Consider the following 17,352-nt stretch of genomic DNA (forward strand, 5'->3'; position numbering starts at 1 on the left):
GAAGGAGATGGGGGTTGAAGAAGCCCTTGGATTCAGGGCAAGGCAGACATGCTGTATCTGAGTGGACAGGTTTAATGGCATGTCATGAGGCCTGATGGCAGTGCGTGACATTCCTAAGAACACGCACCTTAGTGTAACCACATTGGTTTCAGCCTGCCAAACAGTCATTAACACTTCACTAAACAGTCACACATGGCAACTGTGCTCTAATAGACATGAGGAAAAAAGCTTTTTATAAGATAGCAGGACAGAATAAAAGTCCCCATAAATAATAATCATCAAGAAGCCTTTAACATGCTGAGGCCTATATGCATTTTAGCTTAGCTTTAGCTTTAGCTTCAAAGACAACTGGTGTATAGACGTGTCATCCACAAATGCAGTCCTTTATAGCAAACATTGCAAAATTCCCCACAACCTATAAGAAGGATGTGCTACTGGGTTGACCTATGAACTTGTAGCTTGTTAAAACAAAGCAGGTTGGTTACAATAATGATAAAAACCACCAATGTATCACCACACTCCATTACAAAAAAAGACAATGTATTCTAACAATTTGACCTCCCCCACGCTATGACACCATAACACATGCTAAATGTCCCAATTTTGTGTCTACAATGCTTCATAAACTACAATAGAATTGTGCTAACATTCTGTCAAGGTTCTCCAACCTAACAACAGCTGCTAAGAAATAATGTGGTGGAGCACACATAGTACACAAATGTAATAACAGACAATCACTGAGAATAATGGGTGACATCATTTATAGTTTTCAATTTTCATTTAATTCATAAGAAGGAAGAGTTAAGTTCAGTGATGTGTATGGGACTGTACATGTGCACTCCTTGTTGGGGCAGCTACAGCATGCTCATCTGGGAGTGTGCGCAGGGCCGCAGACTCTGGCCTTTGAAGGGTGTACACCTCCCTTTCTCTTCACACAGGAATAGGAACAACATGTACCCAATGTGTGTGCATATGTGTAACTATGAGTAACATGGTGATAAAAGAGAAAATCTAGAAATTTAAAGAATAAAAGAATAAAAGTCAATAGAAAACACTTAGGGGAAGTCTGTAGAAGAGTGAGATATACGTCTAGAAAAACTTGAGTCTAAAAAGTGGTTGTAAAATATCACAGTGTCTCAGTGAGTCTAAGGTATGTATATAAATGTAGAATGGTTTGATTGGCGGAAGTACCTAGATTCACAGTGAGTCGGACGCGTCCTCCGTCCAGCTCCAGGCGGAGAGTATCTGCAGAGTTGCGGGAGGTGGTTGCCATGAGAACACCATAGGCGCGCTGGGAACGAAAGCGCAGAGACACATCTTCGGCCTCAGTGTGCATCACCACTGGCAACTTGATCTTCAGAAATTTACTGCCATCATAACTGAGGATAGTGGCATCTGAGAGACACACACACACACACACACACACACAGAGGGGGGATGCAACAATGAAGTGATTTCAGTTTTAAATAAGTATTATTATATGCAAAAATTAGTTCTCAGTGTAATATCTCATTATCAAAGCCATATTCAAATCTGTCACAGTACTTAGGATATATACTACATTTATGACAGAATTTCTCAAAATACCACAAGGATCAAACAACACAGCAGCATTCCTCCCTGTCTAAACAGCCCTATTTAGAACAAACATTTTCAGTGCCTGCTTCTTTAAATAAGAATAAGGCACTGATGATTTTAATATAAGTGCACAGCAGTGAATAAGAAGTAAAAAAAGCTCAGTTTTTAGACATTTTAACCATATTCTCTTTATTCACTGTTCTAGTTTTGCCATCATATTTAATCAGTTCTCCATGCAGCTGTGTTTGTTTTGCTCAGTTGTATCTTGTATGTGTGCTTCCAGGATTTTTTCCTATGATTTAGAGAGACCACAAAAACTTACCTAGTGGGTTGGTATGCTCTAAACACCCAGATTAAACAGCTAATGATATCAAAATGAATATTTTCATAATATTTTCCCTTTAAACATTATCACTTTATTATTCTAGCATTCTCTTTATCCAGTATGTAGCACTTACTAAACATTGTTTTAAGACACAATCTGACTTCATAATTTGATAAAATCAGTGGTGGAGTCATTGAAAACTGCAGATGGGCTTGTTGTTTTAATACATTTTACCCAAATACTGCAGGTATGACGAGCAGATGACGTGGGCACATAACATACCCTTATGTGTGTTCTCGGACCACTCGGACCACTGACTTTGATGGTGTTATAAACCTCAGTGATGGGGAGATAAAGCTGAAGGCAGTGTGGGTTTGAATGTGTTGAAAACGGCATTTTGCTGTTCATCATAAACTCCAAAGTTAATGGAGACAGATGAGTGACGGGTTACTACAGCCTTTTACAAGCAGATCCAGTGGTTCTCCACAGCTCCGCACAACCGCTCAAACAACACGCTTAGCCAGAACCAGCGCATCAACCTCACAACTGAAAATGTTACAGGCTGGGTTCCATTACTTCCTTTCCATATGAAGTGTAATTTATGAACTCATTCACTGATAATGTATTGGGGCTGCTGTGTGGCAGGGCTTGGCTTTAGAGCCGCAGTTTACAGCCGCAGCCCCTTCTCCATTTCTCTAATCTGTTTCTTCAGTGTGGCAATCACTTTATTGGCCAATTCAATTTAGTGGCTGGAGCGCTCCAAAGTGGCCGTCATAATCTTACAGGCCGACTGATAGAGAGTCTCCGACCAGACAGAGGAGGCGAGGAAAAGATACAGTGAGCTAAAGCCCTATCACTGCTGAGCCACAGCCAAGAGAAAGAGAGAGCGAGACAGCATGGGCCTAAGGAGGAAGTCTGCACTGTCCACAAATCCAATGAACCCAGTGGTTTAACACAAGCACATCTGTCCCAGTGCAAACACTGGCCAGTGAGAACAACTCGGCATCTGGCACACGAGAGGCTATGAAAATATTCTTCTCCAGTGGAGGAGCTCCAGTTGCTGCAGGGTAGCAGCAATTAGACTGCCCTTCTTTCCACACACGCACAGACAAACACAGCACCCCGGCTACTGTAATTCCTGTGACTGTCTCGTCTCGCCATCTCTGCTTCCTGTTAGGAGGTAGCCAAGCCTGAGAGAGGAGGGGGAGAGGAAAGGGGGCCAAGAGGTATACAGAAGAACAAGCACAGCATCATGCATATATTACAGGAGAGAGCATTCAGCCCCTGAGGAGAAGTGTGTCCACGTGTGTGCACAGATTTGTGTGTGCTTATGTGTCCTCACATGAGGCTATGGTCTTGTAGTACTATTCTATCATGTTTATTAAAGACAGACTTATCTTAGCTCTGTATTACAACAGCAGGTCGTCTGGACCGTTTTGAGACAAACTGCACTACTGCTGCATCAGAAAAGCTTGCTTTTGTACATGTGCGTGCTGCTTATTTGACTAGACCAGAGGTTAGTCATTCATTCATTCATTAGTTTCTGTAATTGCTTCGTCCATTTCAAATGAAATGAGGTCCAGTTGACAAAATGTCCTCCCAGCAACGGTCCAAACATTACATAGTCTACATTAGTATTCATTCATTCATTCATTCATTATCTGTAACTGCTTATTCAGTTCAGGGTCACGGTGGGTCCAGAGCCTAACTGGCATACACCCTGGAGGGGGTGCCAGTCCTTCACAGGGCAACACACACACTCACACACACACTCACTCCTACGGACACTTTTGAGTCGCCAGTCCACCTACTAATGTGTGTTTTTGGACCGTGAGAGGAAACCGGAGCACCTGGAGGAAACCCATGTGGACACAGGGAGAACACACCAACTCCTCACAGACAGTCACCCGGAGCCCTTACATTAGTCTAATATTCTATATCTTATATATTACAGCCACTGTTTAAAAGCAACTGTATTTGATATGGTTTCTTCGATATTTTTTCTCAATTTTTTAAAAGTAAGATTCGTTTAATATACACACTAAAGTGTATATGGCATTTGCACCATACATAAATAGCTATTTACTATTAAAAGCCCTCCAACCAAATTAACCTAAGGCCTAAATGAAAATAAATCAAGACAGAATTTTCAGAATAAAAGAATTAAACCAAAAAACATATCTCACTCCTTTGTTTTCTTACACATCTTCAGTTTTCTGCATCAATTTTCCTTATTTTGGAGGAACCCATGCTGTCCTCACTCTCACATCCCTATTGTTCGCTCTAGTGAACTAGCCACAGTGTAAACAAACGTTTGGATTGGTTTAATTCAGTGGATCTACTGCTGAATCAAGTAGTTTAGCTGTGGCTGTCGCTACATATGCTCCATGAACATTATTATTTAGTAGAAATGCATGAGTACCGGTACTGGTATCGGGTATTTGCCTGATATTATATTCATGTACTCGTACTCATAATCGCAAACAAGGCTTCGATACTAACATCCGAAAGTGTCTAGTGCATGTTGCTGTGCAAATGAGCAGACAACTTAAAATGTCGGCGATCTGGAATTATTTCACAATCAGTGAAGGCAACCCAATCAAAGCGGATTGCAGGGTTTTTCCTCAAACTAAATTATTTTCTCCGCTTGCGAAGTTTGAATTGGATCCGACGCCATAGATCAGGCTGCTGCTCTTAAATAAACACTGGATATAACGGAAAAACAGACACTGTCTTACCAAAGATGCACAACACTGTGCCAGTGCATATCAACTATTACACAATGCTCCTGATTGCTTAATTCTAAGTAAGTATCCGTATCAACAAGTACATAAATACACATACTTGTACTAGTACTCCATCCATCCATTGTCTGTAACTGCTTATCCAGTTCAGAGTTGCGGTGGGTCCAGAGCCTACCTGGAATCATTGGGCGCAATACACCCTGGAGTGGTTGCCAGTCCTTCACAGGGCAACACACACTCACACATTCACACCTACTGTCACTTTTGAGTCAGCAATCAACCTACCAACGTGTGTTTTTGGACTGTGGGAGGAAACTGAAGCACCTGGAGGAAACCCACGCGGACAACCCGGGGAGAACACACCAACTCCTCACAGACAGTCACCCAGAACGGGAATCGAACCTACAACCTCCAGGCCCCTGGAGCTGTGTGACTGCGACACTACCTGCTGGACCACCGTGCCGCCCTGTACTAGTACTCTGTTGGAAAAAAAATGGTATTTATGCCTCCCTATTCATTATTCACATTCATTTTTTAAAACGTTCTCACAGACACGGACAGGTTCATCACTCGGTCATGCTCCAGACAGATGTTGGCCATTTGGTGATGGCTGGTGTAGACTTTGTAGATTGTGATGATGTTGTTGACTAAGGTGGTTCCTGTTGCTGTTGGGAGCACTGACTTTCTTTAGTACGTAAAATAGTATGTTATCATATTGAGCAGCACGGTCCTGGATTTGCGGTCACAGACAATGATTGAATGAATGTTATCATATGACCTCCAAAACTGGTTTGAGTGATCAGATCACAAAGCATCTCCAAGTGTCCCTGGAACCCACTGAGTACATCATGCTGTCCACTTCTGTCTGGATCACTCATGTCCTGTTAATGCCAGATGCCTAAGGTTATGATTTTGGGGAGAAATGTGTGACTGCTCTGTACAATATTACATTCCATACAGTCATGTTAAAAACGGACTGCTTTGACGAGGTCTACATCAAACCGAGACGTTATTTAGTATCATTTTGGGGGGCGTGGGTGGATACATCTCTGTATCTCAGACTGTTACTCACTCCATCTGCAAGAACGTGCCCTACAATCAGTCCAAATATGGAACAGCAGTCATGCCATGTTTTGTATGAATGAGGACAGTTCTGCTCTACATCCCCTTTCCTCTGACCCCCTACTGTGAGTTCCCTCTCCTCCGTCACACCTGAGCTTCCATGATGGAGAGAGTCACAGACCAGAGCTCCTGCTGCGCCCTTTAACCCCAAAACCCAATCTCCAGCCCTCCCTACCGGGCACGGTTGTAGGACGGCCAAGCCCTGAAAAACCCTGACAGCTTGACAAACGAGCCCCCCTCTCATGTACAGACGAGTGGTCTCATACCAGGAGAGGGGATAATGAAAGAGTGAAATGGCCAGTGGTTCGAATAGACCCTCATCCCTCGTTCTACACCCCCTAACAAACGTCAGTGTGTGTGTAGTCACACAGCGGGGGAGCGTAGTGCAGCGGCTTCTGAGCCGTCTGACAGCCAGCACATTACATCCAATCATAGCATGATGGAGCGGCAGCACTCTGCACTACAGAGAGGCTACAGAGGGCTCGAATGAGACAAAACACTTAGAAAACAGCACAGAGACTGAACAGAGGAGAAGAGGGAGCTGTGGGGATTGTTGGTCGGCGAAGAAGTGGGATGTGTGATTTGGGAATTATCAAAGACGCAAAATTTGAATATATGTGCTGACGCAAGTTTAATTTTCCCCCTCGCCACAAAAGCAGCCCTCACTAAATTAAAGACTCATCTCGTCACAGTTACATCAAGGCCTGATAAATGAAAAGAAACACGAGCGGAAGAAAAAAGCTCCAAAACAGCCGCTGTCCTACTTCCTAACTCTTGAAGAAGAGAGGGAGCGACAGAAATGGAGGGCTGCAGGTAGAAAGGAGTGTACATAGCTGATCACTCTCTCCATCTGCCCCTCCATCTGTTCTTACTTTCATTTACCACTTGCTCTTGTCCAAGACTCCTCCTCTGAAAAGAAAGATCAACCAAACACATGCAACCGAGACACACATACTCACACATGTACGTGCACACACACACACACACACTCCCACCCACACACACACACACACACATATACACACAGGAATGAATTACTGAACAAGCAACTAGGCCTAGACTCCAAGGCCTCTAACTGACCCTGGCCTCAGGGGCCTCAGACCAGGTTTACGCTTGTTAAAGTATTTGGGACAAATCCCTGCAGGTGTGATCATTAAAGTAACACTAGGTAAGATTTGGTATTTTTGCTCCTGGGCTCCCTCTACAGTTGCAGAGTGTTATTCATTTTTACAGCACTGCCCTGAAATCAGTGGGAAGAGGGAGGGAGGGTGTGGTGGTTTCCTGCACTCCTCCAAAAGTTACACAGTGCAGTTTCTGCAGTGCTGAGACTGAAATAGTAACGACAGAGTCTCTGTTCTCCTTTTACAGCTTAGTGGAGCATCACAATGATTTTGAAGCTGTAATTTGCAGACAAAAATGTTACGTAGTGTTCATTTAAAAAAACAGATAGATCTTTGAATGTGTATAGTTTTGTAATAATTTGTAAATAAAGGATATCGATTAAGGAATGTTATTTATTTTCATGTTTTCTGCTTAAAATAATTGATTTCTGGGATATGATGATGCTATTTAATGATTATCATGGTTGATCTGGGATGTTGACATTTATCCATTCCACGTTGCCGCTTCTGTTTAGATATTACTACTTGGTTTGATTTGAAAGAAAAAAAAAGACAGACAAATGCTGAAAAAAAGACAACAACTGCTACAATTTACACAAAAAAAGACATATAAAACACATTTGTAAAACTAATTTTAAACATTCTCTTCATAAAAACGTCAGAGGTGTTCAAAGTAGAGAAAAACAAGCAAGAAATACCAATCATTTCTAACATATTCATTTAGAGCAGTGTTCACAAGAAAACATATTTCACTTTTGAGGTCACCACGGTGTAATACCTGCTAACCCAGCCAATGATCCACACAGTAGACCTGCCACAAGATTTATTACTGACAAAAACCTCCCATTTCACCTGGGTTTGAAACACATGTGCAACACCAGTGGCTGGATAGCCGACATGGAGAGAACACATCAAACGCCACAGAGATAATGACCTGAGGCTAGAACCCAGGATCCACGGCCCCAGAGCATTAAGACTACTCAATGCACCACTGTGCCACCATTCAAAAGAACATACAACCTCTACATAACCCCTTCACGACAACTGGCACAGACATACACCACATAAACATTTATAATTATTTCTTCCAGTAGGCCTTGTCTGTCATTAAGTATTAAAATATTATGCAGGCTATGTCAGTTTATGTGGGTTTAATAGCCTTTTGAACACTGTTCTACTGTAAATGATTGCCTCCAGTAATTCATTACATGTATTTATAGGATGCTCTGATGCCCAAGGGATTTGCCAGGTCTCTCACTCTATTCCTCTCTCGCGAACACACACCTGACATGGCTGAATCCAAGCATGCACACCCAGAAGGTTTTCATGGCACTTATCATGCCTGTAAAGTGGGGGATGACACATACTTTGGGCAAGATGTGTGTGTACATGAAGGGTGACGCTACACACTGGCACTACATCTCCCCCTGCTGAGCCCAGAACAATCCACCAGCACACTGCAGCACCGAGCTCCTCTCGCCATGGGGATTAGGGAAATGTATGTTCAACAATCATGATAAACAGGATGAGTTGGCTCTGAGGCATCATACATAATTCAACTACGCTCATGGTGCGTTCCACACATTCCACTGGAACCTTTCGCCATAAATGAGCATTATGATTTTTTCCCCCCTGCACGCAACACGAAACCTCATGCAGTCTAAGAGCGGTGCTGTTAGAACGATGAAACAGACACTGACTTGTGAATCAACACAAACTACCTGCCAACGGTGCAATCAGGCAAGTGTAGCGGAAAGAAATAAAAGAAGCTCCTATTACTGCCTGGCTGCATGACATCTCACCGTAGCCTGACTCAACATCACAGACTGCTGTAAGGGACAGTTCCGCTAACTAGCTCACTCAAGGAAAAGAAAAGGAAATGGTATGAGGAGGGACACAACAGTGGGTTTAACTCACTTAACTTTAGCGACTGCATTTAGTTGTAAACAAAAGTATACAGGATTGGGACTAATGGCATTTGTTGATAAGTGAACACAAGTTAGTGTCTTCTTTGGGGGACACATTTAACACAGACTTCCTCTGCAAAGATATTCAAATAAATATACAACGAATATACAAGACACCCCATGAAATGGACCCTATTGCATTACATAGTCATGTTTAACATGAGGGTCCACAAGGGGCACTACTCAATGTAAATTTCAGTGTTTTTGCAGTAGTTCTATTAAGATGTGTGCTTTCACTCAGAAAATCAACCAAACAGGTTGCACACCATTGTCAGGGCTGACGTTTTACTGTTTTCAGCGACCTAAGGTTTCTACCCTTGACTGAATGCGTCAACTTTTAACTCCACTGCATTTTCTGCTGTGCATATAATATATTACATTTTAGAAAGCAATAAATCATACTGTAAGGATTCAGATATTGTGTATAATGTAAGAAGGAGGAACCACACACTGCCCTGGGTTTAACATTTTTACATATTTCAAATAGCACAATTGACCATTGTCACACTTTCAGTTGCCTGCAGACGTCATTATGAATGAGCTTTTACCCCCCAAAAAAATCATTTAAAAACCCACTTTAAATCTGTTTCAACACTTAAGCTATAATTTCACAGCCTACCTGAGTAAAAATTTCACAGTCACTTTGACTCCAATAATTTTCCATTAGAGGATGTTAACTCCTCAAGTAAAGGTGTTCAGTGTTTTTTTTTTCCTGCAGCTGTCGCATTGGCTGATTTTGTAAAGCTGATGAATCCCTCTCTCATCCGCCCCCACTCCTCCTCTTTCGCTTCTTCGTTTGGGCCAGAAACAAACAGCTCTATTTTGCCAGTTAAGCAGCAGTGGCGTGTGCAAGTGGAAGGAGTTGGCAGTACCCACGGGAGCAGCACTGCACCATCCCTCAACACCACACCATCTCATAAATCTGCACCATCCAGCCCATTAATGCCCATCTTCACGCCAATAGCGGCAAGAGCCACTGATCTTTGTGGAGCTAATTGGCCAGATCATTTCCATAATTCCTGTGTGTAGTTCCAACAATGCGAACATAATTGATTGCGCTTTCCTGAAGGGGCTGAGACGCCGCTGCGGGGGAACGACAGTGTCCAGACAACTGCCACATACTTGAGGAAAACACACACACCCATTAAACAATTAGCCCGAGTCCAAGCTCTTGACAGAGACATCGCTGATGGACAGCGATATTTAGCTCTACACATACAGAGAGACGTAAGGCCATTTATTGAGTCTTTCTCCCTTCTTCTTTTCCTCCCTCTCTCTCTCTCTCTCTCTCTCTCTCTCTCTCTCTCTTGCCCCTGTTTTGCATGGAGCACTGGACAAGCCACTGTGGCTGCTGTCATTCATCTGGAAAAACAACAGCATTGAAATTCTACCAGGGAAGGCAGATGAAAAGCAAAAATATAACCCACGCTCGAGTGATTCTCTCTGAAAATAACATGGATCGGGAAGAAACACAATTACCAGAGCAGTAACGTCAGCTGTGCTGGCTGCCTCATTCACTGTCAAGGCCATGCTAAAAGCAGGGAGGTTTGGCAGGGCTGGAACACTACTGGTAAAGGCACGTACTGAAAAGAGACCAACACCTTCTCTTCACACTCGAATCATGAAGTTTAACCTATGAAAATGTGCCCCCAACAAAATATGGTCATAGATCAGAAGCTCCATGCAGCAGTGGCCCTCACGCTCCAGTGTGAGCCAGTACACGATCTGTAGCTGGGGAAATAATGGACTACTTATCCAGAATGTCCTTCATGCTGAATAAATCAAGATAATAGACAAAGTCATTTCCTGAATGTATAAAAACGTCTTTGTCCACCATGAGTTGCATGGAGGAGCGATGACAACTGCTCATCATTCACTAATCAAAAATAGCACCATGAACTCAGCTTGGGTCAGACGTGGCAATGGCTCACTTGTAAGAGTGTGATGTTCCCAATATAATGTACACACCTCGCCAAGATGGGGGTGTTTGGATGTGATGGAACCATCAAGAAGCTGGTGAACATCACTTTGTCTCTCTTGCTATTTTCCTTTTTCCCTCATCACTTCTCCTTTTCAATTCACTTACATGAAACATTTTGAATGAATAACTCTGGGGACATTGATGGATACATCAATATTTTTTCGATCAATAACAGAGCTTCCCAACAGGATGAAGATGTCACTGTTTCTCTGACGTACCTGAATATTATCTAAAAATGCACCGCAAACGTTTAACTATTTCAATGTGCACCCATCATAAAAACACTGTCTGTAGAAGTACATTGACCAATAAAATGAAATGCACTGGAACAGTAAAATGTTAGTTGTGTCCAGTGCCAAGTGTGAACTGGAGGAGTATCAGGCCCTTCGGCATCGGGTTCAATAATGGACTCATACCTGAATGTCATCATATCCTTTTAGAAATGTTTAGAAATGCATTTGGTGTAAAGCCTTCACAGAAGAGTAGAAGCTGATTCTGCAGCAAAGGGGTATATACAATACCAGTCAAAATTTGGACATCTTCTCATACTAATGAGATGATGTGGTGGATTAGGGCTGTTCACTGTAAAGAACTGTGTACCAGCCCCTACCTCTGCACAACACAAGTTATGGTCTCAAACACATCAAGAAGGCGAGCAGTTCTACAAATGAACTCTTGACGAGGCCACAGCTGTTCACTGAAAACCATTCCAGGTGGTGACCTCATGAAGCTGGTTGAGGGAACGCAGAGAGTGTGCAAAGCTGCCATCAAAGCAAAAGGTGGCTACTTTGAAGAGTCTAAAGTACAAGACATATTCTGGTTTGTTTAATACTTTTTTGTTAACTACATAATTCCATATGTGTTCCTTCATAGATTTAATGTGTTCCAAATTCATTTACAATGTAGAAAAAAAAAAAACACAGAAAAACTATTGAAAGGGAAGATGGCTGGTACTGTACATTCACAATATGTGGAAAATGGCCCAAAACAAACAAAACCCTCCCTGACTGGGTGTGTCCAAACATCTGACTGATCTACTGTACTTCATCCGAACTTCTAAAGAATTGTTGTATAAATAGGCGTCCACAAACCTTTGGCCATTTCCTGAGCACGGAGCCCAAAGATAATGGTCATAAACTAATAATGGACAATAAAACCGAAGCCATGAAACATTTCCTATCACAGCAGGGTGTAAAACTCAATAAGTGCCTCTTGTTTAAAAGTTACTGGGAATGTCAGGACGATATAAAGACATGGACTGGTGGTGACTGACCTCTCTCGCAGGATTTCCCCAGGTAACCCGTTCCGGAGCAGTCGCACACATAACGGTTCCAGCCCTCTCTGCAGGTGCCGCTGTTGAGGCAGGGGTTACTCAGGCACTGTTTTGGAGGCTCTTTGGAGCAGGATGGCTTCACACCCACAGCCCTCTGGGCCTCAGCGATGCGGCGGATGTCTTTACTCTGACCGTCCATGAAAAGGTCCCTTACACAGCCCACATAGCCGTAGTTCAGCAGAGCCGTCCACACCTCTGGGGGGAAGACCAGGCCGGCACGGTCCTCAGGAAGACCTCCCAGGTACAGAGTGTCATCCAAGTCCAGAATCTCACTCTCCCCTGGGGCGTTGTAGGGTGTGCGCACTGAGTTCACTGAGATTGTGCCTAAGCCAAAAACAGGAATATCACAAAGTGAGAAGTGCACATAAAACTGTTGATCCATAAAGTATACCATGAAAACTATAATCTTTGACAGAACATATGCCGGTGCAAATGGGTCTTTATTAAAAGATGTGGATTTTCGGTGAACAAACAAGTCAACACTTGTGGCAGTTGTTTTGTAATAACAGGCAATATAACCATATATAGTTTCATTCTCAACACAGAGAATCAGACATGTTGTAAATTAATCTAATAAACAGTGAAAAATAATACATTGAATGATTTTAATATATCCACATTGATTTCAATCGCCTGAGAGGCCTTCTGTGGCTTCCAGAAGAGACTCTTTAACTTTTTTTATTAGTTTAAATTCAATATTGCAGTGCACATGGAGATGGAGTACACAGTTTGCTCCTTTCTGATGTCCAATTTGCTTGGCTCTGAAATTAAACCTAGAACTTAAGCAGCAAGGGCTATGTAGCCGAAGCCATACAGACTGGATGAAGCTAAAACCTGCTGCTAAAGCGTGTCTGTCGCTGTGGGTGCTCTGCCTCCCAGGCGAGGTAAGGATCTGGAGGATCTGGGGAAGAAGCAACAACTTAGTAGTAGCTGGAGCTCAGAGCCAAACTGCATGGAGGTGCAGCTGGAGTCACATGACTCTCCTCACTGGGTTTTGGACTGATTGCAAAACGTTAAAAAGAGATGAAATGCAGAAAAGCTGTTTTATTCTGAATTAATAAATGGTCAGAAATCCATGTATAACATGCATTTTCATACACTTTAATTGTCATCAGATCAACATGCCATGTGTTTTGGGTATTTATGTATTATATAAACATTCTGACTAGAGTTACAGAGCAGAATCTCTACTGAAGAAGGTGGCAGAAGCTTTAAACTGGATATGCCTTTGGAACCGCAGCTGCAATATTGCTTTATTCCACAACATTAAAAATATCTTGTTCAACTGCCTCCAAAAATAAATTGTAATCGTAGGCTTTAGCTCTGCTTACACTTGTAACTGCTTGGCAGGTATGCTTAAATTTTAGCTCAATACTGTTGCTTTTAATACCGCTTGTACTGGAACAGAGGTTAATATAACTGATAATGATCTGCCTTCAAGGGAGCACCCTTCATTGGCTCTAATGATATTAAACCACTTTCATGGGCTCCAAATCAGCCTCATTGTTTTCTTTGGAGGCACCCCACAAACAACTATTTAAATCCATAGAGCAATTCTGCATTTTTCTCTCTGATTTTCTTCCATTACATGCTGGCATTATTCACGCCTTAAAGGCAGTGACAAAAGAAAAAAATAACATTACAAGACCACGCAGTCAGGGAGGGACACAAAGAGCTAGCCTGCACTGAATCCTGTTTATTAGTGTCCGACAGCACAAACTCAATAAAAACAGTATTCTAATCTGCAAGATGAGTGATATCGGCCATTCGCAGCGGGGTTGCCTTGCTCTGCGGCAGAAAGCAGCCTCCTTAACCAGGGCCAAATTAGTGTAGCTGTAAGCAAACGAGGTGCAGGCAGCAGGAGGGGAGGAGAGAAGAAACTGTTTTATCGCTGTGTTTGTTGTGCGACATGCTAAGTCACATCTGAGAACAGTAATCCAAGCTTTACTGTTGGACCTAATGCCGGCTTTCAGGCACGCAGAAGAAGACTTTAAATCTTTCCTCTCGGTTTACCCTAAGATTTATGCTTTTAATTTGATATAAATTCTATGAGTTGAACACAATAAAAAGCAACAGACGGAAGAGGCTGATAAAATTGGCAGCGCTATCAAATGTGTGTGCGTGTGTTTGTGGCAAGGTCCAGTGGGTGATGGATTTGTGCATGGATCTGGGGTTTATTTTAGCATCAATGGCCATTGTGGGTATTTAATGAATGGCCAGAGTTCAAGTCCTGCATGTGCTCAGACAGCTAGTGCAGGGCTCTAAGGGCTCCCTTAGCTTTTAGCTTAAACACAGCCCTAGATTACATAGTGCCAGCACTGAAAACTCTCTCCTGCAGATTAAACATGATTCCACAGGCTCATTAGGACCATGCTGAGGGCTGTCATTATTCACAGGCACACACAGAAAAAGACGAACACATCCGAACATCTGAACAGTCATACACCATAGCACAGAAAGCTGTAATTATACTCAAGGTAATTCAGGCCCTGTCAACTGTCTCAAGTTTTATAAGAAACCGTAAAATAAAATGTTACTCAGCTGAGCTCTGTTTAAAATAAGACTCTTTAGACGTCTAAATGCTGTGCTAAAGGAGGAATATCTGAAGTATGGAATTCAATAAAACAAAATGAAGCTGCACACATCACATTTTATTTTACCAGTTCATTTAACTTTCAACAGATGCTCAACACATTAGCTCATGAAGCTCATTATCACTATCAACAGTTTTAGGGTTAGCACTATGTTTGGGTTGAGAGTATATTCTTTCCCAAACAGGGTTCTAACTTAGGCAAGGTTTCATAATTCATAGTAATAAAAGAACTATCTTTGAACTGCACATTCTTTAAAGAACTGTGCAACGAGGCTTTTAAACATCCAAATGTGTTTTTGAGTTGTTAAGGTAACAACTCAAATAACACCAATGTCGGTGCTAAAGAACCCTTTTTAACAGTGTACAGTCTAATCAAAGGGTTCTATTATTGTAAATACCAAAACACATGAATGTATGCTGCCTGACTACAGCTGCAGGAGTCCACGAGAGATATGAAAAAAAAATTATTCAAAAAAAATTTATAAAAATTATTCAGTGGTGAACTTCAAATGCTACTACTACTAATAATAATCAAGGTTTGACACAAAACACTGCAGTGTATCAGCATGAAGGGTTTCTTATGTTTGTTTTAATGAACTCTGCAAATTAAAAAAGTTTTCGTGGGTGCTTAATTAAAGCTGCCAGACCTTATCTGTTTCTACCGTTTTCTTTGTGACGCACACACAAGCGCTCACCATCTTGTCCGGTGTGCCGGACTTGGCGAGTGCAGCCTTAAATGGCAGCCAAACACCTCCCCCGGGTCATCAGTAATGAGCAATGCTCCATCATCCTGCCGCCCATTCTCAGTGCTCACTGATTACACAGCACGCCACTACCTTATGTTGGGCTGCCTCTTACTCTCTCACACTACATTCAGACACACACAACATGAATGTGAGTGTTCACATACTTCCAGACCTCTATCACTCCCCCCCACCACACACACACACACACACACACACACACCTACACCCACATACACACCAAGAAACATAAAATAAGCACACATATTATCACTCTGCAAATGTTATTATTTTACAACACATTTTAACATTATTTCTACATTATTTGAAAATGTCATCGGTGCTATAAACTGGGGAAAATTGAATGCTGAACACTTCCAAAATTATTTACATACACAAGCTTTCTTCTGTAGTCAAGTTGTCATTTTTGAGATACATTTTTATATTTCCTTTTAGGGTGGGGCATAGTAGGCAGCAAATGAACAGTCAGTTCCAGAAACTGTTGTGTTTAAGCAGGAAAAATAGGCCCAAGTAAGGGTCTAAGCAACTTTAACAAGGGCTAAAGTGTGATGGTCAAAATGATTTGGTAAGCGTATATCCAAAACAGCCGGTCTTGCTGGGTGTTCCAAGTATGCAGTGCTTATTACCTACCAAAAGTGGTCCAACTAAGATCAACCAGTGTACCAGTGACAGGTTCATGGCTGCCCAAGGCTTGTTGATGTGTAAGGGGTCAGCAGGGGCAGGCAGCCTTATACGCAACAAGCTATGATGCACTATGTGTTCTAACAACTTACTATTAGAGCCAGAACTAACAGTTTCAGCAATTTGTGCTGTGGGGTTGGACCTGGGGAGGTAGTCTTTGCTTCCTTTGCATTTTTCCTTTCCTTTGCTTTCAACACATCAGCTTCAATAACTGACTAAATATACCCCAACCCCCTATCAATATTCTATCAATTTCAATGTTATTCACTTTACACATCAAAAGTTTGAATCTTTTGTCTGATTGGTTACACATGTCCACACCCATACCTATGCACTGGGGCCGACCCATACCTGTGCATGCATGACCATATTTGACCATGCATCCCAACCCACCACACACTATATGCATATCTGATTTAACTGTGCATCTCTGTGTATGTGTAGGCAGCCAATTCACACAGGCTGCAGAGTGACGCATCACAGCTCATTCTGTTTGGCACAGAGGGAAGGTCCCATCTGTCAGTGGTGTTTCAGATTCCCATGGCCTGCCAATATCACAACGGCTTTTTCCCTCTCCCCTTAGCCTCAGATTGTGTCCAAACTCACCATGGCAGCAACGCAACACTGTATTAGGGAGCTTATGGTAATCTAGTTTTAAAAACACGATAGAACAGGGCTTTATAGATCACATCTATGCAGTATGATCACATCTATGCAGTATGGCTGGGAGAAAAAAAATGCAATTTAAAACCAGAGAGAAGATGCCTTAACTCTCTCAACCGCACCATATTAAATCCCAATTGAATACTGCATTACTGCGAAACGAAAATACCACTCTTGCTTTAGAAATCTGATTTCATAATTGCTCTGTGAGCCATTTAATTTTCTCCACATAATTCTCCCTCGCTGTGCATGTCAGAGCTAATGTAGGTGACCTGCATTTCTATTTCCGGAGAAAGAGAGAGCGAGGGAGAGTGAGGAAGAGGAGAGTTTTGCACCGAGGCAATAACCACAGATCAATAAGCCCTTTTTTCGCTCTTTCCAAACTTTGGCAGAGGGAAGGAGAGAGGAGCAGAGGCCACTTTCCAGACTTCAGGCAAAGCAGCACTGATGGAGGGAAGTGAAGGGGGGGTGGTGGGGTGG

At 42.4% G+C, this 17,352-nt stretch overlaps 1 protein-coding gene across 12 annotated transcripts in view; it reads right to left on the reverse strand.

Annotated features, from left to right (window-relative positions):
- Window positions 1–17,352, reverse strand: part of nrxn1a (neurexin 1a) — a 189,157-nt gene that overhangs the window by 85,815 nt on the left and 85,990 nt on the right. For all 12 annotated transcript variants that reach the window (XM_066664960.1, XM_066664959.1, XM_066664955.1 and 9 more), the window contains 2 exons: window positions 12,112–12,495; window positions 1,192–1,395 (listed from right to left, as the gene is read on the reverse strand). In XM_066664960.1, the coding sequence (XP_066521057.1) occupies window positions 1,192–1,395; window positions 12,112–12,495 (588 nt within the window). The remainder of the gene's footprint in view (window positions 1–1,191; window positions 1,396–12,111; window positions 12,496–17,352) is intronic.

The sequence above is a fragment of the Hoplias malabaricus genome, chromosome 3 (assembly GCF_029633855.1).
Source record: "Hoplias malabaricus isolate fHopMal1 chromosome 3, fHopMal1.hap1, whole genome shotgun sequence".
Taxonomy (NCBI): Eukaryota; Metazoa; Chordata; class Actinopteri; order Characiformes; family Erythrinidae; genus Hoplias; species Hoplias malabaricus.